Source organism: Poeciliopsis prolifica, unplaced genomic scaffold (assembly GCF_027474105.1).
Source record: "Poeciliopsis prolifica strain line A6 unplaced genomic scaffold, Auburn_PproV2 SCAFFOLD006, whole genome shotgun sequence".
Taxonomy (NCBI): Eukaryota; Metazoa; Chordata; class Actinopteri; order Cyprinodontiformes; family Poeciliidae; genus Poeciliopsis; species Poeciliopsis prolifica.
This window is the reverse complement of record NW_026562381.1, coordinates 982,618-1,010,162: the sequence shown is the minus strand read 5'-3', so window position 1 is coordinate 1,010,162 and position 27,545 is coordinate 982,618. Positions and strand designations below refer to the sequence as shown.

Here is a 27,545-nt window from a genome sequence, read left to right as displayed (position 1 = left end):
GTCTGATATGAATTCCAGGGGGTCCCCTATGTGGCTTTGTTGTGCTTATTAGTCCTCTAAACAGATAACAGATTGCATCTTAATTGGAAATCCCTGCAGTAGCCTTGGTAACCATATGGTAAATATGATCCACACTTTACATCTCAGGAATCCCTGGTAATGGCAACTGGTTAAGAAGGATGGGATGGTTATGAAGTCTCTTAGCTCTTCGTTGTCATTGACATTTTAAGAGAGAGGATAAAGGTCAATGACAAAAATTATATTCCTGACTTAAATCTCAGATTTCTGACTCCTGAAGTTCTAAGAAAAAAGTCAGAATTTTGAAATTACAATCTGGATTATAATATTAAAGAATTTTACAATTCCAAATGTCAGAGTTCTGAGATTATAGTCTGGATTCAGATATTAAAGACATAATATTCCCTGGTCTTTCAGAATTCAAAAATTCAGATTGAAATATGATAAATATATGTATATTTTTTCTAGTGGTCCTAATCCCCTCCTGCAGCCGATATGATTGGCTGTTTTTTTTTTTTTTTTTTTTTTTTTATGTTTAAGGTGGGATTTTTACAGGAATGGAAAAAATAAAATAAAATCACACCACACTGATGTAGTAATTCATGCAAAAGAAGCCCTTAGCATCCTCAGACTAATATTTGTGTTAAAATTCCTTCATATTTTAATATTTTTCATATTTTCTAAGTGACAACTTTTGGTTTTCATTAGCTATAAGCCATAATTACCACAATGTAAATTGTCAAAAGTTTGCAAAGATAATTAAAGCATTCAAAACTTGCAAAATAAGTAAATTAAAAAAAACAATTCAAACCCCTCATTCATTTGTTTTATGTCACTCCGTGGCTCTTTAGAAGTCTTCTTGATATAAAAAACTTTTATGTCGTCCCACAACATTTACATCAGTGCTTTTCTCCTCGAGACACATCCTGAACATGTATAAAAGTTTATGACTGTGAAAAACAAAATGTTCAAATAGACCCCTCAGAGCACTTAGATTAAGCAATTTTACCAACTTTTTTTTGGGGTTAAATTACAAAAAAGGTAAATGATCCTGATCAAATTGTTGAACAAGGAAATAAAACAATGACATAGGGATGGAAACAGTTTAAGGTTACTGTGTGTGTGCATATTGTGAATACATTGCTGCTGCAGGCACTCAGATTTAGTCTGGTTTTAATTGTTACCATAACGCAGTCTGTGTCATTTAACAGAGGATTTCTACAACGGTTTCAATATGTGCAGCTTGCAAAAATCCATAAACAAAGTCCAGTTAACTTATAACACTGCCGTTTTTAAAACTGAGGTATAACAATCATTGATGAACATGTGAGAACTGATATTCAACTGAAAGGGAGATCTGGCATAATATATTTGCAATATCTCAAATGCAAGGCAGACAATCAAAGGCAAAATATTGATCGTGGATAAAATATTGTTCCCAGTCATGTCAATTGGGTCATATGATGCATGTCACTGAGTTGTAATTGTATTGCAGTGAGTAGTATTGAATGTCCAATTAAGGAAGCAATGAAATCCCATTTTCAACATGTCAAGAACTGTCAATATTTTCTATTTTAAAGGCAGACAGAGCAATTTTAAATCTGACCTTATGTCTTTCTTTGACAGAGGCTTTCTTGTTTTTTAGAAAAAGGAAAGTCTGGAAAATCACATTACCTTTCCAGAACTCTTTGATGAACATGGTACATTGTCAAAGCACACATTTTCCATGAAATAAGCATGTAAGAACTCATAAGGTTGTAAATTTAATGGTGAGTTAAACAAAGATTTCCTCTGCTTTTTTATCTGGAAACTCCACAGAACTTTTGGTTGTTTGACCTTACGGTTAATATTTGGCATTACGACCACCTTAGGTAGAGACCTCCACAACAGTTTATAAATGGGGACCAAACCTACATAAATAAGTTCTTTAAGACATTTTCTCATTTTTGAAACCTTAACTCTATGTCACACGTCACAGCAAAACCAGTAACAAGTTGCTAGAGCAGAAGCAGAGTAAGAACATCTGCACTGCAGGGCTGTGCTGAGTGGAATATGACGGTGAGGAGGCAGCGAGCAGTGGTACCCGCCACGCTGACTAACTGCATCTTGCAGCTATAACACCCAAGATAAAATGTTTTATGTCAGGCTTTCGACAGACTGAAAGAAAACATTGTCCAACATATTGTAATTATTTCTATCTCAATCCAGGGTTAGATCGCGAGGAAGTGAAGTGACATTCACAAATAATCCAAGTGAACACCTCTTTACTTTAGGCAGAACAAAGAGTCCCATCATTACTCACAGTGTTATGTCTGCTATTTATTTAAGAAGTGAATAAGTACAATACAAAATGAAAATATATCCCAATGCCAGCTAGGAAACATAGCTTATTCAGTGAGTATTTCCACATTAATTCCTGTAAAGTTCAGAGTTCACAGGCGACTCCATAACAAAGGCTATCAAGATAAAAGCAAGGAGACCTATTAGAAAATGGAAAAAAAGATAAAATCAGACAAAGGTGAGCTTTTTTTCAGGACATCTTCCCAGATAGTCATGCCTGTTGACAGTCGATGCAGGAGAAATGGAGTTATTTCAAGCTCATGTAATTAAATACACTTTGCTAAGACACAAAGGTAGCTGATCAGGTTTGGGAACATTTTCTCAAAAACTTGCGCTGTTTTCTCTCTGATCTTATTTGCAGAGTGTGATAATTCCAATAGAAGTAGCTTAACTTTTTTTGTTTTGTTTGTTTGTTTCTATGTGTTTTACATCATTACAAAGCTTACAATCTGCACTTTCTAAGTCAATAAATAGCCCCCAGGAAGACTTGCTCCTGATTTTGTTGTGGCCAGTCAATATTTACAAAGCTTCAAATTTTGTTAAAAAATTTGAAGCTTTGATTTGAAGCAAATGAGTCTTTGCTTCAAGGTTCAGCAAAAGCTACAGAGAAAAAGATAAGATGTATGATGAGTAACAAGCCACTGTTTGAGCTGTTTAGCTCAGGGTTGACTGAATTAAAAGCATGGGCAGTTTGATAAGGATTTCTGATACTTCAACTTTTATGGATTGGGTTGTTTCCATATCTGTCTGTGTAGAAGTAAATATGTCACACACTACCACTGGCAACAAAATAAATATCAGCATCCCCATTCTTCATTGTAAAATGCCAATGTTGAATAAAGACTAATCTGTTGCCATGAGTAAATATTACCTCATAGCCATAAAACATGAATTTAAATTGACTGTGCAGCAATTACAGTATGAGGAGAAAAGTGTGTTGGCTTATTACGTTGCCTGCCTGACTGTATGGAGCATGAGGAAATACAGTGTTCTCTGGAGAGATAATAATAATAAATCTTGTGCAGCCATAAAAGGGTGTTCCTGTTTCTGAAAACACAGTTTCCTTAACCTAGCTCCATGTATCACATAACCCTTCACTGTTTTAAGACACAAGCACTACATTTTAAGGGACAGTTCAGCTATCCTGCAGCTAACTGTTTTTCTAAGCTGTCTCCACACATAAAGCAAAGGAGCGAACGTCCCTTTGCCAAACGCATTTCATCTTCTCAATGACACGTAGCACTGAACTCATGGTCATGCAGACAGAGGCTCCTGAAAGAAAATATTCAACTTGTCCTTACACAACCTGACTGGGTGGGAGAAAGAAACAGAAGTACAGCACAGGTTGAGTATGCCATCAAATACACATTCACCTCAAAAGAAAAGAAACATGAGAAACTTAATACTCAAGCATCATTTTTGAAAATTACTCCATATAGACACAGTCGGAGCACAATGTCAAATTGTGCGCAATCTGCAGAAGCTATCGCGGTTTTATCTGATGAAATTGTGAGAGTAGATGTGTTATGTTGGTTATAGGTGAAGCTATGATTTACAAAATCCCAATGAGACTGGGAGGGAAAGGGTATTTATTTCCCTCCAACTGCCGACAGATTCATTCCTCTGAGTCGTTTCACTTCATGGGCAGTATCACAGTGCCCCCTACTGTCAGGGAATAGTCCAGAATCACGGCATATCAGGCTGGACTGCTTTTAAAGAGACCGATTAAATATTAAATGAAATGTTTATGTGTCTGTTTTTTTTTTTCTTTAAATATACTAAGACAAAATGATACATAACTATGTATACAAGATTATACTACAACTATTTAGCCACAGTTTAAATGTACCTACAGCAGTTCAAAATAAAAATATGTCTTTTGCATTGATTTTATGCTTTTATCATGTTCAAAATAAATAGATAAAATGGACACTAAGTTTCTCGACTACTAAACTCAGTGAACTGTTAATAATAAATCTTAACAGCTGAAACCTGCCTAACGAAATAGGAAATCAAAATTTTAAAAGATTCCTGTGAGTTTTCTCAATCATAAATTCTATCAGTTTTGATTTGATATATTGTTTCTGATCAACTGAGTTGAGAAAGTGGATATTAGGGCAAAACAATCAATCAAAAACAATAATCAATAAATAGGACTAGCCATTATCAGATATTGCTAATGTCTAAATTCATTTACAAGTGGAAGATTTATATTTATATAATGTTATCCCAGTAGTTTCTATATTTCTAGACTTGAATTTGCCATTTCTGTCAAGTGCAAATGACACATAAAACTTTATCTTGTAAGAAGATAAAGTCTTTTTAACGAGATAAAGAAGAAAACATTCTTACATATGACTTCTAGCTCAGACGAGAAAGAAGAAGCGTTTGTTTAGCACTGACTGCTGTGAAACTGCTTTATAACTTTACTCCTCAGCTCTGATCTGCAACTGACTGCCCCAGACACCTTGAATTGTCGTGCTGCAACAAGCTATTCATGTTTTCTGCAGGGAATGTGTCACATTAATTGGAGCCTTATTAACTTAGTGCTGGAGGACACTGACATTCAAGGCAGAAAAACTCAGCACAAAACAGCTACGTCTGTTGTTGGTATGACAGCATGTTTTTCTTAATTGCAACCGACAGAGCAATAATACAGCATAGACGGCCTGTCAAGGCCAGTGTGCATGTGTCCACGTCAGCATTTCAGACACCAAACATGTCAGAAAAGACAAAACTGTAGTCCGTCCATTTATTTATATTTGAACCATGTTTGCACAGAACCCATTTCCTAACCATCTTCAGAACCATCCTTATGTGTATGATTAACAAAATACCATATAGAAATATTTTAAATATAAACCTGTATGTCTTTTATGAACCTAAAAAGTCAGTAGACATTGAGAATGAGGAAGAAAGAAACCCATAAGTTGAGCAAGTAGAGTAAACAAGGAAGGCTCCATGTTGTCTCATGACAAGTGATTGAGTATGTACGCTTGTAACCTTCATCTTCACTTTCCCTCGTGTCACTCGTGAATAACAGACACCTTCAGTCACACAGCGCAATGTAAAGGCATTTTTACTGTTCACTGCACACTCAACTGTACTTACAGCTCATACGAGTATGCTCATGCATACAAACACCAGAGAGCCGGGAAAACTCTTCAGTTATGACAGTGTTGAATATTTTAACGCATGTACCCAACAGTGCCAACAAGGACTTACAAATATATGCATTAAAGCTGGAGAATGCAAAGACGAACCCCAAATTAGCCGATTTTGAGCTTTATCTGCCCTTATTGGCAGCAGTTTAAAATCAGAACCTTCTCTGACCAGTGAACACATCATATGAATGTGCTAGCATGCCATAATGACCGCATTTTTTTTGGTGCAGATTCTTGTTACTGACTGAAGAAGAATCAAAGCTTGCAATTTCAGAATCAGTAGGGTGTTTGAAATGAAGTCAGGAAAAAAAGCTATCTATTTTCTTTTATATTTTGATACATTTTAAGGTCATTCAAGCTGTGAGAGAGAGAGAGAGAAAGAGAGAGAGAGTGAGAGAGAGCGAGAGAGCAAGACTTCCAAGAGTCTTGCTCATCCAGTATATCTACATGAAAAAGCTCTGTTATTAATGTCAGTAAAGTGTTTAAAAGTAAAGCCAGAGGAAGAACAGGAAAGCTAGAAGTTATTTAGAAAGGAACATATTTTCCCCATTATGTTGAGAAATGCCTGCTTTTCATTCAGGCTGCGAAAGAGCAAGAGAGAGCAGGACTTTCAGCAGATAACAGGAAGGCTAAAAGGAGTACACTAAGAATAATTTGGAAGTGATTGGAGCCTTTTAGAAATCTCTTTTAGCAATGTTACCTGTTTTTACCATGATAATTGCTAAGATAGACAGATATAATGCATATGCATTATATCTCTATATTTCTCTGTTTAAAAAAAACCTGAAACCTTTTTTTCAGTGACTGCTTTCTTATATGTGTGAACTCAAAGCTACAAGGCCAGAACCAATTATTTCTCATCTATGTTTCTACATCATTGTATTCAAAGAAAAAAACTGGCACCAACAGGTCAAAGCTTCACAAAAACAGAGTTCAGCTACAATATTCTAAGTGCATATATAAATACAGTATGCATATGAGTAGTGATGAATGAGCTGTCAGAATGACCAGACTGAGAAAATGGTGCTTATTCTTCCTTCCACATCTGAATCATTAAACTGTAAACAAGTCTGGTTCCTACTCCTACTTTTTAAGCTACTGAAGCATTGAAAACAACCAGTAATGTGCCATTAGTGAAAACAGTGTGTTCAGAGGTTTTCCTGACAATGAAATGTCACTGGAGTCTGTTATAGCTTTCATGCTGGTATCAGCACCCACCTGTGTCTAAGTATGTATACGAACACCCTGAGGGGAACTGCATTGGACTCTACAACATACCACCACGATTGTAGAACAATGGCACACTAGCTGCTCCGCTGTGGGGCCGTTGCTACTTTTCTAATAATCTACCCAGCATGTGTTTATCTTTGTTGGACCAGGTTGTCTGGAGGAGGCAGTCGGGGAAAAAGGATGCAGACAGAATCCTGCCAGCCTGCGAGTGAAGAGCCTGCAAATCCAGAGGGACAGCTGGCTTTGTGTGCGAGCGTGTTCATGTGTGTATCTGTCTGAGAGACGGAGATGGCTGCAATACAGTTATGCCAACACGAGTTATGGTCTCACTTACACAGACACACACACAAAACATTTAATTGCCAAAACAAAAAAAAGTCTCTCCCGAGCGCCATTGTGTCTAATGTGTTCAACGTTAATCTTACCCTTTGGGGACATTTGTTACTGTGTTAATTACACACCACCAGGAGCCCTAATTAACACACATACAAATATGTACACGCATCAGGAAACACAATGCGTACACAATTCACGTGCAAAATGGGCAGCGCAGATTAAGTGAGACAGCCCAATATGGGAGAAGCAAAACTAATGAAGCATTCAGAGGCAGTCAGGTCATTCTGGACTTGCTTTGGGGTCAAACAGTCTCCCACTCGTTTAATGAACAAACTCCGCACTCAGATGTGTGGAGAGACTCCTGGGCTGGAGTGGCCGGCGTGCCCTGCTCAGTCAACCAACACACCACCGGCTCATCACATCCTGCACAGGCATTTCCTTTCACCACTGTGAATGCTTTGGGAGAATATTAGAAGTGCGAGGCAAACTGCAATCCTGCAAACACGCACAACAATTAACCTCAGAGAATTTTCCCCTGCCCTCGTGCCTGCCTGACATCAGTGCTCATTAAGGTCCGCTACTCAGTAAAAGTCATTAAAATACGCAGCAAAAGAAACAAACAAACAGAAAAGACCTCAGGACCATTAACAACAACTGCAGGTATTTGTCTCTTCCCTTTTAACATCAGGAAGTTTAAAAAGAGAAATTTTCTTTTCGCCCTTCTGGAAGGTGGACCACCAGCGTCAGGGGCAGAGTAATAACTTACAAGGTGACCGATATGCACCTGTCTTTCCTTTGCCTTCACTAAACAGCGGGACGTCTAATTACATTGCAGGGGCTTTCACACGTTCAATTATAGATACAGTTGTAGCAGATTTGTAACACATAAATTCCGCAAAGAAATTGTCCCAGCTTACTCAGGATGGATAACCTGGCAGAAATCTACAAGTTAAAAGCTATTTCCTGGGCCATACTGCAGGAACTGATCACAATGGGGATGACTGTCATCTTACTGTCCAGGTGAATTACACTAAACTGGAGTCTATGGTAAATCTAGACTTCCCTTGCAGAATGGACATACAGTTATCTCCGAAAATGACTAATAGAAATGATAAATCTTTATATTAAGACTAAATATAAATATAAATATTAAATATAAATATATTTAATATAAATATTAAATAAATATATATATAATAAATATAAATATATAATATTTAATATAAATATTAAATATGGCAAAAATTTAGTGCAAATAAATCAATGAATAGCTTCAAATAGTTATCATAAGTCAAATCCAAACCATTTTTTCCAGTTTTTTAAATTATTGCCCCACTGATGACATAGTTCCAATAAAAGTCATCAGTGACATTTATTGGAATTGCCATAAAGATTGCATATGCAAAATACACAAAATAATGCATAAAACACCACAGAATCTTTCAAAATAAAATAGTAAAATCTCAGCCTAAAATTGTTGTATTTTTAAAAATGTATTAAAAAAATCTGATCATATTACAAGAAAAACTGAAGCATTCATAGAACTAACTCAACCTAAAACGCTGCTGTAACTTTGAACCTACATGTGGAAAAATGCTATATCAAAATCAGGAAAAACAGTGAGGACATTATTGATTTAACTAAATGCAGGTTTGTAAAATATAATAGTATTTTTATATTTCCCAGGCAATTATACTACAACATAACACTATCAAGAATCTCTGTTCCTTTGAGTTGTGATAATGCACTGTATAGAAATGTGATTTCACACTACAATGACATCTGATGCCTTGAAATTGGCCTCTGTCCCTTTAAGAACATCTGCTCTTTCTGACACTCTGAAACTCCAGTCGTTTTTTGGGTGAATAGGTGGCACTTTGTATGAGTAAGCAGCATTAATACAGCCCTGAATGTCTGCCACAGAAGATTCAAGGATTCCTCAAACATGAATGAATGAATCAAAGCAACACTCAGGATGTGTGTTTGATGGGAGAATGACAGTAAAACATGATAAACAGCTAAACAAATTGATTTTGCATAATAGCCCAATTCAATCTTTTTTAAATTCATTTTAGAAATGTATTTACTATAAGTTTCGTATTGGTTTAATGTTAACATTATGCTCAGTTGTATAGGTTGGACCAAACAGGCATCAGCAATGTCTGTTGAATGACATGCTAATTATCAACATGCTAATTTGTCATGTGTCTCAGTGAGTCATTGAGCTGCTGTTTGTGGTGTGAAGATACTAATGATTGCTATGATGCTTAAATATTTTACGAGGAAATATTATCCCCCCTGACACTGCCATAATATTTCAAGCCTGTATGAAAAGCTGAGAAATATGTCTAAGAAAAAGCTGGATATAGCAGAGGTTATACAGCTGCTGAAACATTTTAGGGATTGTGACGCTTCATAATTTAGCCATCAAATCAGTCGCCCTCCACATTAAATGCTAGCAAGATATTTCATTTTAAAGAAAAATATATGTTCAAACTGAAGTCTGCAGTGACTTGTAGGGAACTATCACTTTATAACTTTTTTAACTCTCCATTTCAGTACAGCTCAATTTGATAAAAAAATAAATAAAATAAAAAATTAACCACATTTTCTTTGATTCCGATATAAAATATTTACTGAATTCCTCCCACTTAGTGTAATTAAAATTAAAATCAAGCTGTATCAAGCCTCGAAGGTTAATTTATCTCACACAGTGAGTCTGTGGTGTCTTTGTATCCTGGGGATGCCTGTGGCCTTACAAAGGTTAATAAGCTGCTTTACCTCAGTCTTAGCTTGGATTGGGATAGAGTGGAAAAGTTAAAAAGAGAGGCCAGGAGAGCAAAAGCACCTTAATACAAATCCCCGAACTCAAACTAATCTTGTCAAGTCTTCAAAACCTCTGGTTTCTTATTTAAACAGTTTCCAGACATGCATGGACCTGTACTCTCTACGGAGCCAAACATTTATACACAAGTTCAACATCAGTCAGCCTTTATATAGCAGAGAGCACCAGAGGTCAGGGGTCTGGGTATAATGCGGAGATGATGAAACACCTTCTGGAATACATTGTTCAGCTGTCTGCACGCCCACTCTGGATTTTAATGTTAACTGAGCCGGTGTTGCACTTTAATGCACTTGATTTGATGTTACAGGCTGGGGTATACCCGTATATGTTGCAAAAGCAAACGTTTAATTCCCATGACCCTGCTTCCATCCTGAAGTGTTACTGATATACTTTCCTTTCACTTGTGTGTGTAGGTGGAGCAAAAGTGCAATAACAGTGCAACACCAGCCAAGTACACGCAGTTTTGCTATTTCTGATGGCTGACTGTAGTAGCACTGAAGCATCATGCTGTGTAGAATTTATTCATGTTTCTGCACAGTTCCAACCATGTACATATGTTTACTAAAACGTGATAACGAGGGAAAAACAAGTTTGAAAAAAAAAATTAAATAGGGAAATTCTGAAAAGTTCCCCCCTGCTGCTACAGCTCCAACTAAAATTCACAACCCATCAACAGTTTAATCTTTATACTGTATATATACTGCTTATATTCTTAAATTTACCGTACAATGTCCTAGGAAGTAGTGTTTTATCTTAATAAAAGTGTTTCATAACAGAAAGTACCATATGTAGGCAATAAACTTTAAAGCATCAATTACAGTAACACTATTGTAATTCTTCAGCTGTCTTGTTTGTTTTACTAGTAAAACAACTTATATTAGGCATGTTTTGCTTACTAGTTGTAGTTGATCATAATGAAAAACAGGACAGTATGTAGAAAAAATCATTGTTTTTTTTTTTTACATGGGCAAATGAAAAATACTAGTTCTTAACCTTTGCAAGAGTGAACTTGCAAAAATACTAAAATATTTACAACCTCTTCCAACGAGATGACTGCTTATTACCATAAACTAAACAGGCTCTCTCTATAGCAACAGAAACACATTTTAAGCTAAATTCAATATGGACAAAAGCAATGTTCAGCTGTCACCAAGCTCATCTGGAGCCAAACTCCAGCAGTCTGATTTTTGGACAATTCCCTTGGAGTGTCACTGCTTCTTAGTGTTTTTGTGCATTTCGTTTTTTTTTTTTTTTTCTGTTTTGGTTTAAGGCGACTGTGGAGCGTCACCTGTAATCAGACAGCTCTGTCTAACTTACTTCTCAAGCTCTCTCGTCTGCGCAGTAATTTACCTCACAGTGGTGCGAGAGGTCTTGATTATTTATATTCACGGAAGCACCATCTTGAACACAAAGGATTCAGGTTGTTTACCCATCCTGCAACTGCCATCACAGGTCCTCTCTTTCCGCTCCATGCTGCTCTTTTTCTCCGCTCACTTCCTGCCCAGCTGTGGGAATGTCAACCACCCCAGCCTATTTAAGACCACAAACCAATTCCACCACAGAGGCTCAAAGACAAATTAAACTTAATGCCATGTAACCAACTCAGCCTGCAACTGTGCACTGTCAGGCACAGAGCTAGCCAACAGAGAAATGGGGACCAGTGGGCACCTTTTTGATCAGTGTGCAAATCACGAGTCGACATGGAGTCAAATAAAACGCGCTTCTGGAGATCGGCGTTAGACGACGAAACCAGCAGTTTCAGTTCGATCTTGCTTAAAGTGACATAAAAAATGCAGCATGTGGTTGATTTGTAATGGCTTGAAAAACAAAGAAGACCAACTGCTTAGGTGAAACAATAGCGATCAACCCCTGAAATGAATAAATAGTAATAAAAAAAGCAGACAATGCTGAGTCAATGGATTACCAAGAATGAATGTATGAAAAAGGTTTAAAAAGCTGCATAAATGACTTCATTTCTCTAAGATACATTTTCTTATGAGAACCATTTTAATACTGTAGGCAATTTCTGTCAATACCAACTTTTTCAGAAATGAATAAACGAACAAAAGTGTCACAAGACTCTAAAGTGACAAAACTTTTTAATTTCCTCCTTATAGCATTTAAAATGTCCAATGAAATGCAGCAAGCCATCCATGAAGAGAAAAGTGAGCCATTACACATCAAGTATTCCCTATAAAACTCTCCGCTCTTGTACTCTTATTTCTGAGCTTGGATTAGATATGCACTCCATATTCTGCTGCCTGGAATCAGGGGGCTTATTTAATGAAGCTCCATTGGGGCTTTTTCATGCGAAAAGCTCCAGTGACAGTGTTGAAATTGTCCTCGTCTTAAAGGCAAGACCTATTGTTAATAAGCATCCTGTCACTCAATTAGGCAGGCTCATATACACTGTCTGTGCAGATGACACATAGAATGATGCACTGCGAGGGCAAGCAAAGAGAAATGCTTGAAGGTAAACATATTTTTTTGAATATATTACGATGCTATTACACTGATACAGATTCTTATTTATTAGGGCAATGGAAATTTATTATCTGAGACATAAAGTTGCATCAGTAAATGTCATGGAATGTTAATAGTGGTAGAAGACAGCCAACATTGCTTATTATGAAAACTAGGTATAATATATATATATATAATATATATATATATATATATATATATATATATATATATATATATATATATATATATATATATATATATATATATATATATATATATATATAAGGGAACTTTAGCATTTGCAATTCAAACCAGATAAACATATACACTGTATAAACAGACACATAACCTTTTTTAACCTCACTGTCTGACAAATAGGTCAAACTTTAGGTCAGTTAGGATTACCTGAAAGGATTTTTACAAGTTGAATGCCAGAATAGTATGTTTCATAACATGCCTTTCAACAGTAAGAGAAAGCCAAGATGATGAACACATAGTTTTGTGGGCTTCCAGACAGTTCACAACATTTAAAATACTTAAAATCAACCTTTCATTTTCTACAAGTATGCCTTGACAACATTCTTTATTGTAGATCCTGCTCCTGACCAGAGTTATCAATTTTCAGAATCAGTCAGGGGTTAAAATAAAAAAACAGGAAAGAAAAAGGCAATTTCTACAATTTGTAGAGATATTCTGCTGTTTATTAAAGCTCTGTGTGAGAGAGGGAGAATTTCAGCAGATGACAGGAAGTATAGAAGAGTATAGATGCCAAGTTTTCTGTTTTGTTATTCTCTGTCATGAAGCATGGTGAATTTGGAGGAGTGAATGTGAGGATCCATCAGTGATGAGCACCACTAACTAAAAGTTTCAGTAACCTTAAAGGACTAATCCTAAAGTCTGACAACAACATGGTACTTAGAGGAAGTTAAAGTGCTTCCCCCATCATGTGTCAATGACAGAACATGTGTTATATCACCCTCCAGAGGATCAAATTTGTTGTTGCATGTCAACCTTAAGCATTGCTAACTCTGTTGGGTGATTTTGCCTAAACACAGTAGGGCTTTTATCAGAAAATGTGCTGGAAATCAGTGGAACTAAAGTCTGTTACTGTATGGGGATCCATTCTAGGTACAGAATGAATATAGCTTACTGAACGAAGACAGGAAATGGAACTGCTGTGTTTTCACCCACTTCAAAATAAGAGCATGAATATAAACATCTAACTACTTGAATAATCCTTAACGGTTGATCAAAACTAATCAACACATCAACAGTCAAACTATATTCAAATGAAAGATCACAAAAGGGCCAAGTAATTCATTTAAGAAAATCTAAGTGTGCTACATTTTTCTAACTTAGCAAAAGGCCAAAGTGCTAAATTAAAAATTAGCTTTGCTATTAGAGTATTAGCAGATTAGTGGAAATGTGCCCACCACTGGAATCTATATTTGTAAGAAGACACACAGCAAAAACTAACCCTGCTAGTCAAGCAGGGTTAGAATATTTAAAATATTTAAAATGTCAACGTTATCATTTTATGTCTTTTCTTTCACACACATTGTTTTACAACAAAAGGATGGAAGAAAAAAAATATTGTCAATGTGGTTCCTGTGTTCTTATTTATCATGAATCAGAACCATCTCCAACAGCAATAAGCAGACCAAATTGTTTTTTTTTTCAATAAAAATTATTGTGCCTGGGTAGAAAGCAAAAACAAACTTAAAGAAAATGTAATCTTAGCAGAAAAAAAAGTACTTTAGCTCATAAGAGGACTAAAACAATTACAAAGATATTAAAGAGAAACAGGCATGTCTCCAATTTCTGCTTTGTGAAACCAAAGGGAGCAGACATTAAGTATCAAAACAAAATATTTAGTTTCACAGGCAATATTTATTTTTAAGAGACAGATTTCATGACTGATTTCCTGATCTTCATCGTACCTGAAGAGACATAAAAGTTAGCAGGGTGCAGAGTTGGGAGGCTGAAAGCGGCAGGTATCAAAGACAGCTAATATTCAGAGGGCTAAAGTTAAAGTGCACCGCGATAGCCGGAATGGCTCTCATCTGAGAAGAGAAGATTAAAATCAGTGGGACATCGCAGCGAAGCAATATGAAGTGGGAAAGAGAGGAAATTTCTCTCTAACATACACTCCCTCACTCTCACACAGATGGGCGCCCACACGCACACACACACATAATATAACATCCTACAATAAACTAATTACTCGTCGTTAATATTTAAGAGCCTAATTTCCATTCCTATGTAGTATATTAAAAACGTGCAGGGATAAGCAAAGAAAAGGGCTGACCCTGAGATATTCACAGCAAGCTAACTGCTCCAAACAGAGAGAAATGAACATCAGAGTGTTTTCTGTTTTATTGAGACAAATGTCTCCTGCCTGCACTAGCAATTAATGGCCTCCCTTTTAAAATGTGGAAAATGGTACAATTTGAGGCCTTCCCTTTTTTCCAAATGGGATAATAGCCTCTTTGCCTTGTTTTAGGCAGTAATGGACTTTAAATGCAGAACGTGTGACTCACTGCTTTAGAGATGAAGAAAGGTTATCGTATTTATTTAGTAAAATGTAGCATCTCTTTTTTCAGGCATTGAAGACAGATTGTGAAAAGGTTATAGGCTAAAATTCAGAGCATTTAGGCGAGACCAAAACTGATAAACAATAACAATAAGAGAGTGAGTCCTTTCCAAAGGCTGGCCTCTAATCCAAATTATAAAAAGCAATATGGCTCCTCACCCAGGGTATCATGTGAAAAGGGGAGACTTCAATTGTCAACGTGGTTTAAGTGAATGACATCTCTAATGTTCTGCACATCTTCTTTAGTCATGATGCAGACTATCAGAAATATTTTCACATAGCCAAAACTTTACTTTCGGGCTGCGGTAAATATGACAATAGTTCTAAAAACTGGAGACACAGTTCAATATCTACTTTGCTGAAAGTATGGATGCGTACAATTTTAAATTGTAAACATTTTTATATTTTTTGGGGGTTGTTTTAAATAAAATCTGGATTTATTTAGTTTATACTTTGTCATGAAAACTTTGTTTTCAATTATATATAATATTTTTAACTTTATGTCTTTGCTCTGGCTGCTGACTACTTGTGCAGATTAGCAATACTTTTGCAATTTATGTATTAATTTATACAAGCAGTACCCTCCAGGTCACAATTAAAGTCATCACTAACTAGAGAGGCCCTTTCTCAATTAGCACAATCAATAATAAACAGCCTTATTCTTCTGGGAGAACATGGCAAGCCATCAAGTTTAACTCCCAAACATGTTGACAAAATAAAATACTTAAAGCTTATTAACATACACAGGCGCTAAACCAAGGCAGACTCTCCCAGAGTGGATTGCACTGTCTCTTGAGTTAAGCTTAAACTCATTAAACTGAGACCCCTATTAATCTGCAGCTAAAAAGACAGAGCTTCAATAAAAGTAGTTTTTCAAGAGCGACAAGCTTTTCAAAACATTGTTTTTTCACCAAGACATGTTGTCAATGAATTAATAAAGCTTAATGGGATTATAATATTCTGAGAAGCATTCATCTGTGCAACTGTTGCTTCATTTCTCACTGTTTTTGTTGGACTGAATGGGGGTTACATTCTGCTGGTTAGCATCAGCTTTTCCTGACTGAGAGGTGGCAGGGAGTCATGTGAGGTGGCCGACTACAGAAGAGTGTGCTTGATCCAGCGACCAGGTCAGCCCCGATGTTAACAGAGTTATCAGGCGACCTATTAGGGAGAGTCAGGGAGCCGGCTAAACCCCCCACTGATTCCATCATTACTGCCGTTGTTACAGGGTCATTACCACCCTGCTGCTGGGGCTTTGTAGCAGGGATTGAGAATCTGCTGGTGTCTTCACCACACCGGCTCAGTGGGGAAAGTTAGAGTGTGGGGGTAGAGTTGTGGGAACAATGATGAAGGAAAACGGGAGTCGAAGTGAGCAAAACTACTGAAGGATTTGATCATATCCCTTGGTATGAAGGGGAGGATGATTGTGCAGCCATCACTTAAAGGAAGGCTTTAGCCAAGTTACATTTTCAGAGATGACCTTTAGAGCAGCAACACAGTGGGGTGAGGGAAGACACAATGTTAAAGTAACATTTACAACAAAAAAGCAAGAACAAAGTAGAAAAGATTTTTAGAGTTGTATCAATCAGCATTTTGTTTTTTGTTACAGATTTCTGGTTTTCAGTGTGGTCTGACCTGGTGATTCACATTTAGACTATTACTGTTTCATTTTCTAATAATCTTAACACATAAAAGCAAAAAAAAAAAAAAGAACCACATATTTATTGATAGAGCAAGTAATATGAATTGCAGGATTATCCAGGTTTATTGGCAGCATTTGTTACTGATATTCATCAGATTTTTTTAGACTCAAAAAAGCATACTATAGTTCTTTAAGGAATTAAAGGACCTCAAACTTGATTTACGAAAGGTTAAACAGTTAAGGAATGCTTTATTTGACACAAACCAATCCAAAGATTGGAGCAAGGCTCAGACAAAAGAGGAATTGTTTGTTGTTTGTTTTGATGCACCAAGTAAACATAAAAAAGAGGAAATAATCGAGGAAGAATGAACCTTTTCCCATCTATTTTCAAATAAGTATTACATATCCGAATATTTTATACAGAAAATGTTAACTATTTCAATTAAAACAAGTAGAACTATTACAAATTAAAATATTTGCTGAAACAATTTAATCTTTTTCAGGTTTTTTGTTCACAAATCCAGAGTGAGTGTGCATTGAGAGATGCAGCTTAGTTTGCAGCTTTATTTGCCGTTAAGTCCTCCTCCCTTCTGTCCTCGTTATTTGTGCTGAGAAGCCCAGAAATCATCATCACAAAGTGGCACATGCCCTTTGTCCATCAGCAATTGATGTGGGCAATGGAGGAAACATTTTGGAGGAGCGGGTGTGTGAAGTTTGCCAACATCAATCTTGTTTCAAATTGAACCGCAAAGTTACAGCTGAATGGATTGGCTTTCAAATGCAGGAGGCCATGGCTACACGGGATTCAATCCCAGAGTGAATCTGATTTGATCCCGTGAGCCATACAAAGGCACAACCCACTGATTGATAAAGCGAAGTGAGGGGAGATGAGTGAAAGGAGTAAAAAGAGACCCAAGTCAATGTGGGAGGGTGGAGCGACGGAGAGGCTGGTGCACGCAGAAAAGGAAGAAAATAGATGAGAAAGCAAAAAAAAAAGAAAAAAGGAGAAGAAATGTGTGAATGGAGAATAAAATAACACTTAGCAAGACCAGGTAGTTCTACAGAGCCCATTTAATGGCTTCCACACAAATTGTAAAGATGTGAAAAAGCGTGGCACTGACAGAGGGAAAATGGAGATGTCTGTCTACGATAACAGATTTTTTTTTATCTCTGTGTGTGGCCGATAACAATTTTATGATCACAAAGCACAGAGTCGCACTGGAGGTACGTCTAACCTTGACATCAGCTGCTGAGGCGTTCCTTCAACAATTTTTTTAAGTTTCACAAATATTTTTTGCTCACAGAAAAATGGCTTTTTTGTCAGTTACCATAGAGAAATTAAATGAAGCATTTTGTGCTTAAACAAGTCAAATGTCACAAACAAAAGTTAAATAAGTTTACAATTAAAAATAATACACTTACTTTAGATTTCCAGGGAAATATGAAATTTCTCCATAGCTCTGATTGGGTTTTTTTGTCCAATAAATATTCAGAAAATTACTCATATATGAGAAAAACCCATTCCATTACATAATTATTTACATATTCAATTCTTTTCTGGTATTTCCTCACATGAGGTTTGGTACATATGAATAAATGTAATTAATGATATTTTGCTAGATAATTGTTTTACTGTGTTTTGTTTAAGTAAAATGCAATAGACTTGGAACTTACTTGAAGAACATGCATCATTGTTATATTTATATTAACTGTACTATATTTTCCACCTGTGTTTAAATTTTTCCTTAATGCATAAAATCATATTGAATCTGAATTACTTTAACTTATTGAACCTCTGAATTTTGGGCAATGTAGGACATTTCTATTTCCATTCTATGCTCGTCTTTTATTGGAATTTTCTGTTATTGACCAGAAAAGTTGTGTAAAAAAAAAAAAAAAGAGGGTGTGAAAACTTTTGCAAGTCCAGTGTGTGTAAGATGGACTTGCATTAATCTCAATATTTTTTGGGAGCTGAGATCCTAAATCTTAGAGATGTGAGAAAATTGTGGTGATGGAAAAGAGAGGGTAAAGTTGTGTAGCATTTATTTTAACAAATACAGCTAGATGTATAAATTGTACATTTCTTAATATTTCAGTGTCAAATATTTTAGACAGGTGGCCTGGACACTCAAAATCACGAGTCCATGCGCACACATCTCAGGAAGCTTAACAGCAAACTGGATTGTTCTGCATTTATTTACAAATTTTATGAGTCTAGAAAAGTCCAAACAAGCCACTGAAGGAGACACTAGGAAAACAACCAACAAACAAGCGTAAGTGCCAATAACGGGCACTGCTTATTGTTGTTCTGCCAGCTTTTACAGCATTTTCCCACAGAATTATCATCATGATTATACCAAGCACATGTAGCCTGGGTATCAAAATAAAATGTTAAAGTTATTGATAGCTAGAGAGCGTCATCCATCACATTAAAACCATCGATTTCTGTTTGTCAGCCCGCTCGACTCGGCTACCCGAACATCTTAAAGTAGCATTGGCAGCATATTTCCACAGCATCGGCGTCCCAAAAACGGACACGCTAAAAGAAATGAATAAGTGTGCCACTCCTAGAAGACTGAAGCAAAGCCCGAAATCCCTCTTGATTATCATTTCTTTTCTTGGTAAAACTCATTAAACAGCAAGACCTATAAAAGCAGCAGGGGAGATGACAGTCTTGCATTCTCAGTTGTTTTAGAGGCTTCTGAGCGCAATAAGCGTCTGAAAATTGGGGGCTGTTAAAGCGATTCTTTTTTTTTTATTAGTTTCTGTCACTGCCAAAATGTTGCTTTTCTACAATGCCAGTAACAAGCACGAATCCCAAGGAGGGCGGAGATAACAGAAGCTTTTTTGCTGCATTTTCTCAGGGCAGCTCTGTAGGGAAGGCATTTACACCTGCTTGCCTCATCTTTCACAATACACTAGGCCCCCAAAGTGTGCTTTACTTATAAATATCCACATCTTGTGGCAAAGATGGAACCATAAAAAGCAAAAGAATAGCTAACAAGTCATGTATGGGTGTGTGTATGTGTGTCTTTTAAAAAAGGACAAATATCTCAGACAAATGGAGTCAGTTTACACCTGTGATTCGAAGTTAAATCAGTGGAAAGGCTTCATGATGTGTCGTTATTATGAAACTAAATCCTCAGGAGGAAATTCTGAAGAGCTTGGTCTTACCAGTTAAATGCCAAAACAAATGTTTACCTTCACCAGCTTCAATTCAGAGTTAAAGAAAGACTCCATACAAATAGTTATGATAACTACCCAGGAGATTTGTTGACAAAAGCAACCATGAATTCAATGCACTTGACAATTCAGCATGAATCATGAAACGCACAAGAGGAAAACAAATGAACTACTCCCTCATTTTAGGTAAACCCATCTTAGCAGGCTTTCGGAGCGGTACCATCTACATCAAAGCCCGTCTCGCTGACTTTCAACTCTACCACTCCACTGACGGGGTGATGAGGAGGGAGGGTGTCGGGGTGTTCAAACATTAAACAGCATTTTTCATTCATGAGAAAATCATGCTCTGTTTCAACAATAGAGGGAAAAAGGGCTGATTCAGTCAAGTCGCTGCAGGGGTAATTGATAGGGATCCAGCGGAGGTAACTCCCAGGGGAAATGCTGGATCATGAATTCCTACCATGCCAGCGGAACACGGACGATCTATTGAGGTTCTTTTTTTTTTCTTTTTTTTTCCACAAACCCCTGTGGGCAAGAAAGTGAAGTTAATAAAGAATATAAAAGGGCATCTGAAGCTTAAGTACAGCCATGTGTTGCAGAACTACAAATATTTCACTGGCTTTTGAATTCAGAGTCAATCTGAAAAATGTATCTCAGAAGTAGGGTAAATACCTGAAACACAACCTCAGTAAATACAAAATGTAATTTTTAAATAATAAGTTCATTTTGGGGGGAAAGGTACCCAAACCACAATATTCATTAAGGTACGTTTGTCATCAGGCAGATTCCGATCTCATTCCAGACTCACAGAAGTCAATCAGAACCTGACGACAACATGAAATAACCTGAATAAGAGATTAAGAACAACTAATATCTGTGATGTTGAGTTAATGTGTCTATTTATTCAATAATTTAGAGGCAAAAAATGTTTTTTTTGAACTGAAAATGTTTTAATTGAACCCCACGACTAATATCCATATCTGCAAAGAGAAAGACAGATAGATGCATAAACATCTCACCAATATCTTTTTGTGTGTTTTTATGAAGAGTATAAAATGTATGACTGCCAAGCCCTGTCCTTGTTCCCACTTCATTAGGCATTGCAACAACTGTTCTTTCCGAGCCACATCTTCTTTCCATCTGTATCACTCTGGAAAATCACCTTGCGGCAGCCCAGGGAAAATTGCTGTTCATTTCACAGTAGCAAAAAAAAGGAAATGAGACTAGTTTGTGGACCTGGAGGCTGTGAAAGAGGCAGAGCAAGAAACTGCTGGCAAGCTGACTGGTGTCCAAACAAACGCTGGGTGATAAGAAAAAACTTGCAGGATTCTGTATAGTTATGTCCACACACACTGACAGAGCTCAGATTTGACTCTTCTGCGCTTGACAGGGTTGACTTTTCCCCTCCCACTGCTGCTAGAATTAGAGGGGTGTACATACTGTCAAAGCAGTGGAAAACAATCAAATTGTCATGGGGGGATACATCAAGTGCTCTCAAACACCCTCTTCCACTATAAAAAACAAAGAAAAGCTCAGCACTGCAACTCTTATCCATAAGCAAGTTGGGTTCCTCGTTGTGTATCTGAGAAACAAACTGGCTGCGACAAGTAAACTCCCAGAGCTTCCTTCAAAGCCTCACATCCATCCTGATAGAAGATTGGCTTACTGGGCTGGAAAAGGCAAGAAGCAAACCAAGCATAGCTGCCACGTGTAAAAGTTCAAGATTGTGCTCAAAACAAAAGCACAATTGCTTTTGTTTTGGGGGGGAAAAAACAAAAACAAATCTGCAACAGCTCAATGGACACAAAAATCAAATGCTGTGTGAAGCTCAGTGACGATTTATGCTTTCTTTTAAGGAAAAGCAGGCTAAATGGGATGTCTGACACAAACAAAAACATTTAAACTCAGAGCAGCCAGTGATTATATAAAAAATATAAGCTTTGCTTTAGGTTAATTATCATCTAAGTGGGAAAAAATGTGTTGCCACAAGATCAAAGTATCCATCGCCTTTGAGGCCAAACGAAGCATGCGTGAGGAGATTAATTAAGGTGTGGTGGAGAGAGATGACACCTCTTACCTTTACTCTGTGAGGAGAAGCACAGGGAGAGCTGAGCAAATAGGTCAGGGTTTTCAAACTTCTCTTCTTTGACTTTGATCCAGAAGCAATTCTCTGCCATTTCCTGAGGCACTATCTGCAATGACACAAGGATTCCATTATCGCCACAATCAGAAACCGTCATTCCATCAAGCCGCCACTCAAACTTCTTCTAGCTGGAAGATAGAAGAGGTTTTGTGAGTCTTTTCCTGTGTGTGGATACACGCATGACCTTGGGTGGCATACTGAGCATCTGAGTGGCAAACGGGACTTACAAAGGAAAAAGTAAACATGAAAATGTGAGGCTTGAAATTGTGAATTATTTGACTATGGTGAAGATAACAATCTTTCAACACTGTCGGGGCGACAGACATGAAAGCTTCTCATTTTTTCATCAGAGACTTGGATGAGAGAAAAAGCTCTAAAAGTAACCAACCACACAGAGACAATACTTCATCAGTAGAGTGGACCCCTGGTATTTATGGGGCTTAGGGACCACAGGGGTGTACATACTGCAAGCAGCTAAAACTCACAAATACTTCAGATCCTCTCTAAAAAGGCTTAGAAATTCATATTCTAGCATCCACAGTCCTCCTTATTTTTGATGTTGGGGGTACAGCCAGTTGTTACAAAAGCAAATTTATTGTACTTCTGGATTTGCTTCCTTGCAAACAGCAACCAATAGCATGTTTAAGGAGATTTATTATTTGTCATTTAAACTGCAAAGAGCAATCCAGGTTATTTCTGGGGTATTTTCTACCATTTAATACCATTACAAACAAACTCAATGCAGTTCAAAATTTTTCACGTTCAGAATGTGTGTTATGCATGGTGAGAAATGAAGTTCTATTCATTAAAGACAGGCAATTGTTAATCTTTAAAAGAGCATGAATTGTGTTCAAGGGACACTGAAAGAGAACCTTATTAATACATGACCAGAAAAAAATGTTGATCTGATTCAATTTTGTGTAAATTTTTTAAATGCTCCTAAAAAAATGACATTACTAAATTTAGGGGTTTATAATTTCTGAAAATTATTACATGGTTGACAAGTCTGGTGGAAACTGACGTTAATAATGACATTCATAAAAAGAAATTGAACTGTTTGATTCATACTATTCCTAATGCAAACTTTGAGAGAGCATTTTTTTGTTTCCAAGTGACTGAGGTTGAGAACAAATTGAAGGGCCCTTCAAGGGCAAAAGATAAATACCCCCAGTAAGTTACAGTTATTGCTACCTAATAATACATGTGACACTACTTTACTACACATTCTGTTGAGAGCTCCAGAAGTCTTTCCTTATGTAGCTTTTTATTGTGGCCCCATCCTTGCATTTCACTTATTGCACTGCCACCACCACCATCATCATCAAACCAGAGTAATTATGTAAAGAAAGAGTTGTAAAAACAGCACTTACACAACACAGAGAGTTGCAGCTGGTACTCAACAATCGTCCTCAAGGCTGCATAGTAATGGTGATTAATGCAAACGTGTTTGAGAGTCGCTGGCTGCGTTAATGGAGGTTTATGAAACTTCCAACACAGGCTTGAGTTCAGTGAAGCATAGATAAAGGACAACTGCACTCTGTTACTGAACGCTATGGAGGAAAAATGATCAAAAGGAGCAGCTGAAACTTCCTTCCATCCTTGGAGAGTCAGAGGTGGGCGGGTGCCTAGCTTCCGGGTAAACTCAGGTCACATTACAAATGATCATGCATGCACAGTCACCCTGTTTAGTCCACTTTAACCAAACTCTAGTTTGTTTGATTGGAAAGTTTGGTTAATTTGGGGAGCTGTGAATCCGCAAACTCTGATGCAGACTCAACCAAAGTCACGGTTCAGTTGAATGACCTTTTTTGCGGTTTGAATGCATGCATGAATGCCAAGTAGACTTGAGTCCCCTCCCAAATCAGAAAGCGAACTAAAGCAAAGGCCACTTGTATGAAAAACAACATTCTCCCTGAACTGCCTCATCTTCCAGTGTTTATTAGGAACATGTACCAAAGACAAAACTTACACCCACTAAAATCTGAAGCCACTCCACTTTTTTTTTTATTTTTTTACATTTCTTGAATGTAAAAATAAAAGTTGCACTCAGTGTCTTGGGAGTCTCTGGCTCTTGTTACAGCACCATCACATACAAGGGAGGAAACAGGTTGCTCAAACTGTTTGGTTTATTTGACAGTGCAATGTGAAAGCAAACTGCAGTAACTAAAATGTAACAAATGTTGCGATGCTCGTCTCCAATCGAACCAAGTGCACTGGACTATCAGGTGTGAAACCAGCCTTAGCAGTCGTGTTTATGGACTGTGCTAAGAAGCTGGAGCACCCAGAGAGCACCTACACATGCAAACATAAAAGCCCAAAAGGCCTAACCTCTCACTCACTGCTCAACTAAAACTTGAAAACTTGAAGGAACAAACTAGCAGGGACTCGTCTCAAACAGGGTAGGCATCCAATCCCATTATCACTGCCTAATTAAGAAAACTTTAAAGGTAAATCAATATTCACCATATGACAAAAATCATTATGAAGGGCTCCCTGCATGATCTCAGATGGGATTTTTCAGAGTAGAGTTTGCAGATTTTCCCTCACAGTGACTTTTCTTTGGGCAGTCCCACTGTCCAGACAGGGTGCATGTTAGGTTAATTGGTAATTCCATCTAAACTGACTCTCAGAGTCAGTGTGTGTGGGAGAGAGTTTGGCTCTTTTTCTCAAGAGCTTCCCAGTTGGCCCTTTGATAGACTTGCAACCTGTCCAGGGTGTGCTCCGCCTCTCACCAGATGATACCAGGAAAAGCTCCAATCCCCTGTAGCCCTGAAGGGGATGAAGTGGGTGTGGAAAATAAATGAATATTATTGCTGTGACTGCTGCTCCCACAGCCGCTTTTACTGCCACTACTGCAACCAATAACATTAACAATAATGCTGTCTTATTTAGAAAAATGTGACTCTACTAAAGCAGAAAGAACATTTTGTACTAAAATTGTAATTGAAGAGACCTCAGTGTAAATAACTCAATTGATGTGAGGAAGCGGTAAGACCTGGCAACACGTTTTAGTGACGATTTCTACATTGTATCGAGGCATATTTTACAACTAGAAAACCAGAAAACGTTTTAAGTGTAAAACATAAATTACAACAAGACATCAATTGCTTTTAAGAACACATAATTAAAAAGAACACTTTTCTAACACAAAGGAGCCAGTTGTCTCCTAGAAGACAGAGCATTTCTAGATAGAAAAGCTGGCCTGGTGTCTGGTAAGGCTTCACCTAAAAGTTAGTCACTGTCAGTGACAGAAAACTGACCTTTTTTTGGATAAATAAATTTCTACCAACAACATATTGGCAAGATGTGTGCCTACTTATTGAAAAAAGTAAGAAAATACTTTCCTTCTAGTGATTTGCACTTTTCAAGTGACCTCTGTCAGTACAATTGTAAGTGGATAACCACAGATCAAATTTAATCAGCCACTACTTTCTCTAAATATCCCTTCAGTTTGACAAATAGCTTTAGTGGCAACATGTTTTTTTTGTGTCTGAGCTAAATGAAGGAGAGAACACCAGATTGTAGCTACCATTTGGAAAGTTAAATGTGACTTTTTGTTGGCAGTGACATATTATTAATAGAAAAGAAAACAATGCTAACTTGTAGCTTTTAGTCAACAATTGTGTTATGTACTGACATCCAAATTTTCATTTCAAAGATAATTTAGGACAAGTTTGTCCTAAGAGCAAATCTCCCAGTATTCTCGTTTGCCTTGTGGTTTCTGTTTCCAATGTTTTTCTTTACATTTCCTACTCTTGTGCAGGAACACTTACAGAATAGACGACTTCAAAACCATGACACGAAAGAGAAGAATATATAACCTTGTAAAGATTTTAGTGTTTACATTTTGTATTCTCAAAATGTAAAATGTGCATCCATTTTTTTTTCAATCTTCATCAAAAAAACAATATTTCTATTTATTGCTATATGCCTAGACAGCTAAATATAATGAGGTTTTAGATTTTTATTAATAAAGGCTTTTACTTCTGCTTCTTTTCCAATCCAAAGTGTTTTATGTTGTTCTATCACATAAAATGACATGGCAAAACATGAATAATTAAGTGTAGTATAAATACTTTTGAACCAGTACTGCAGTTTCACAAAGTAAACAAGCCATCTAAAAATTTGCTTTGCAGTTTCTTCTGGTTATTTTTGGCTCTTAATATTTGACATTGGTCTTTTTCTGTCTAGTAATTTTGTTAATATTTTGCTGTTGAACTCTTGGTCTACTAAGTGGCTGTGGGATTTTCCTGCAGAGCCTGAGCAGAATAAAGATAGCCTCTGTGTGTTTAAGGGGAGGCATTTATTACAACTTGGGCTAATGAGCCGATGTCGAGCTTAAATATGAGCCTGTTTCATGGCACTTTGTGCAGCTGTGGTTATTTTCTTCCTCCCAGTGTATTCATGTTTCCTTTGTAATTGTCATATGTTCATAGATATTTGTAATCAAGACCTTAATATTATGGTAGAATCTAATATTATAAATGGTAATAGGCTAAAATTATTTAGCTTAAATGGAAGCTAGAGAATAATTTATTTTTTTTATTTTATTTTTTTTTACAATGGCCTTCACTTAATATTAATTTTCTCCGGGACTAATACACGAAAAAGAACATAAAAGAACAGCAATTAAAAGCTGACATTTCTCTGAGTTAGACCTGTCCCATGTGCATGTGTTGTAGCATTGCTTTTGGCTAATAATGCACAGCCGCTGCAACCTGCTGCTCAACAGGAAATGGCTACTGCAAATTGAAGTGTAGTGAGCAGCTCTATGATACAAATGAAGCATGAATACATAGGGATTGCTACAATAGAGTTAGTGAGAAAGCTATCGACGATTCATTTTCTGGCACAGGCCACAATATTACTAATTGAAAATTGATATTACCTCAAATATTTCATTTTCACTTTCAGACAAAATTATTCTTTGTATTACACCAGATTCACCTGGAGCATTTATTGCCCAAAATCTTATCCTTTTGACTAAATGCACATTAACTTAAATACAATTTGTTTACATTTGTCATGGTAAGAAAGGAGTACTTCCCATGTGCATACAGGTATCATCTAGTGATTGCTATGCTTTGTTGCCAGAAAGAGGTTGCTCTTTGCTATCATCATTTGTGGAAGTTTTCCTCTCATGCCAAGCTACTCCAGTAGATAAATACATTATGCAAGTGGCCTTTGCTTTAGTTCGCTTTCTGATTTGGGAGGGGACTCAAGTCTTCTTGGCATTCATGCATGCACTCAAACCGCAAAAAAGGTCATTCAACTGAACCGTGACTTTGGTTGAGTCTGCATCAGAGTGTGCGGATTCACAGCTCCCCAAATTAACCAAACTTTCCAATCAAACAAACTAGAGTTTGGTTAAAGTGGACTAAACAGGGTGACTGTGCATGCATGATCATTTGTAATGTGACCTGAGGTTACCCGGAAGCTAGGCACCCGCCCACCTCTGACTCTCCAAGGATGGAAGGAAGTTTCAGCTGCTCCTTTTGATCATTTGGCACTAAGATAAACATAGAACCTTATCCAGGCTCACATGTGATTTTAATTGTTCTTTTAAACGTCTTTTCAACATCTGT

General features: G+C 37.0%; 1 protein-coding gene across 6 annotated transcripts in view; it reads right to left on the bottom strand.

Annotated features, from left to right (window-relative positions):
- LOC129360704 (protein diaphanous homolog 2-like) overlaps nt 1-27,545 on the bottom strand; it is a 433,378-nt gene that overhangs the window by 234,540 nt on the left and 171,293 nt on the right. For all 6 annotated transcript variants that reach the window (XM_055031073.1, XM_055031078.1, XM_055031077.1 and 3 more), the window contains one exon: nt 21,895-22,009. In XM_055031073.1, the coding sequence (XP_054887048.1) occupies nt 21,895-22,009 (115 nt within the window). The remainder of the gene's footprint in view (nt 1-21,894; nt 22,010-27,545) is intronic.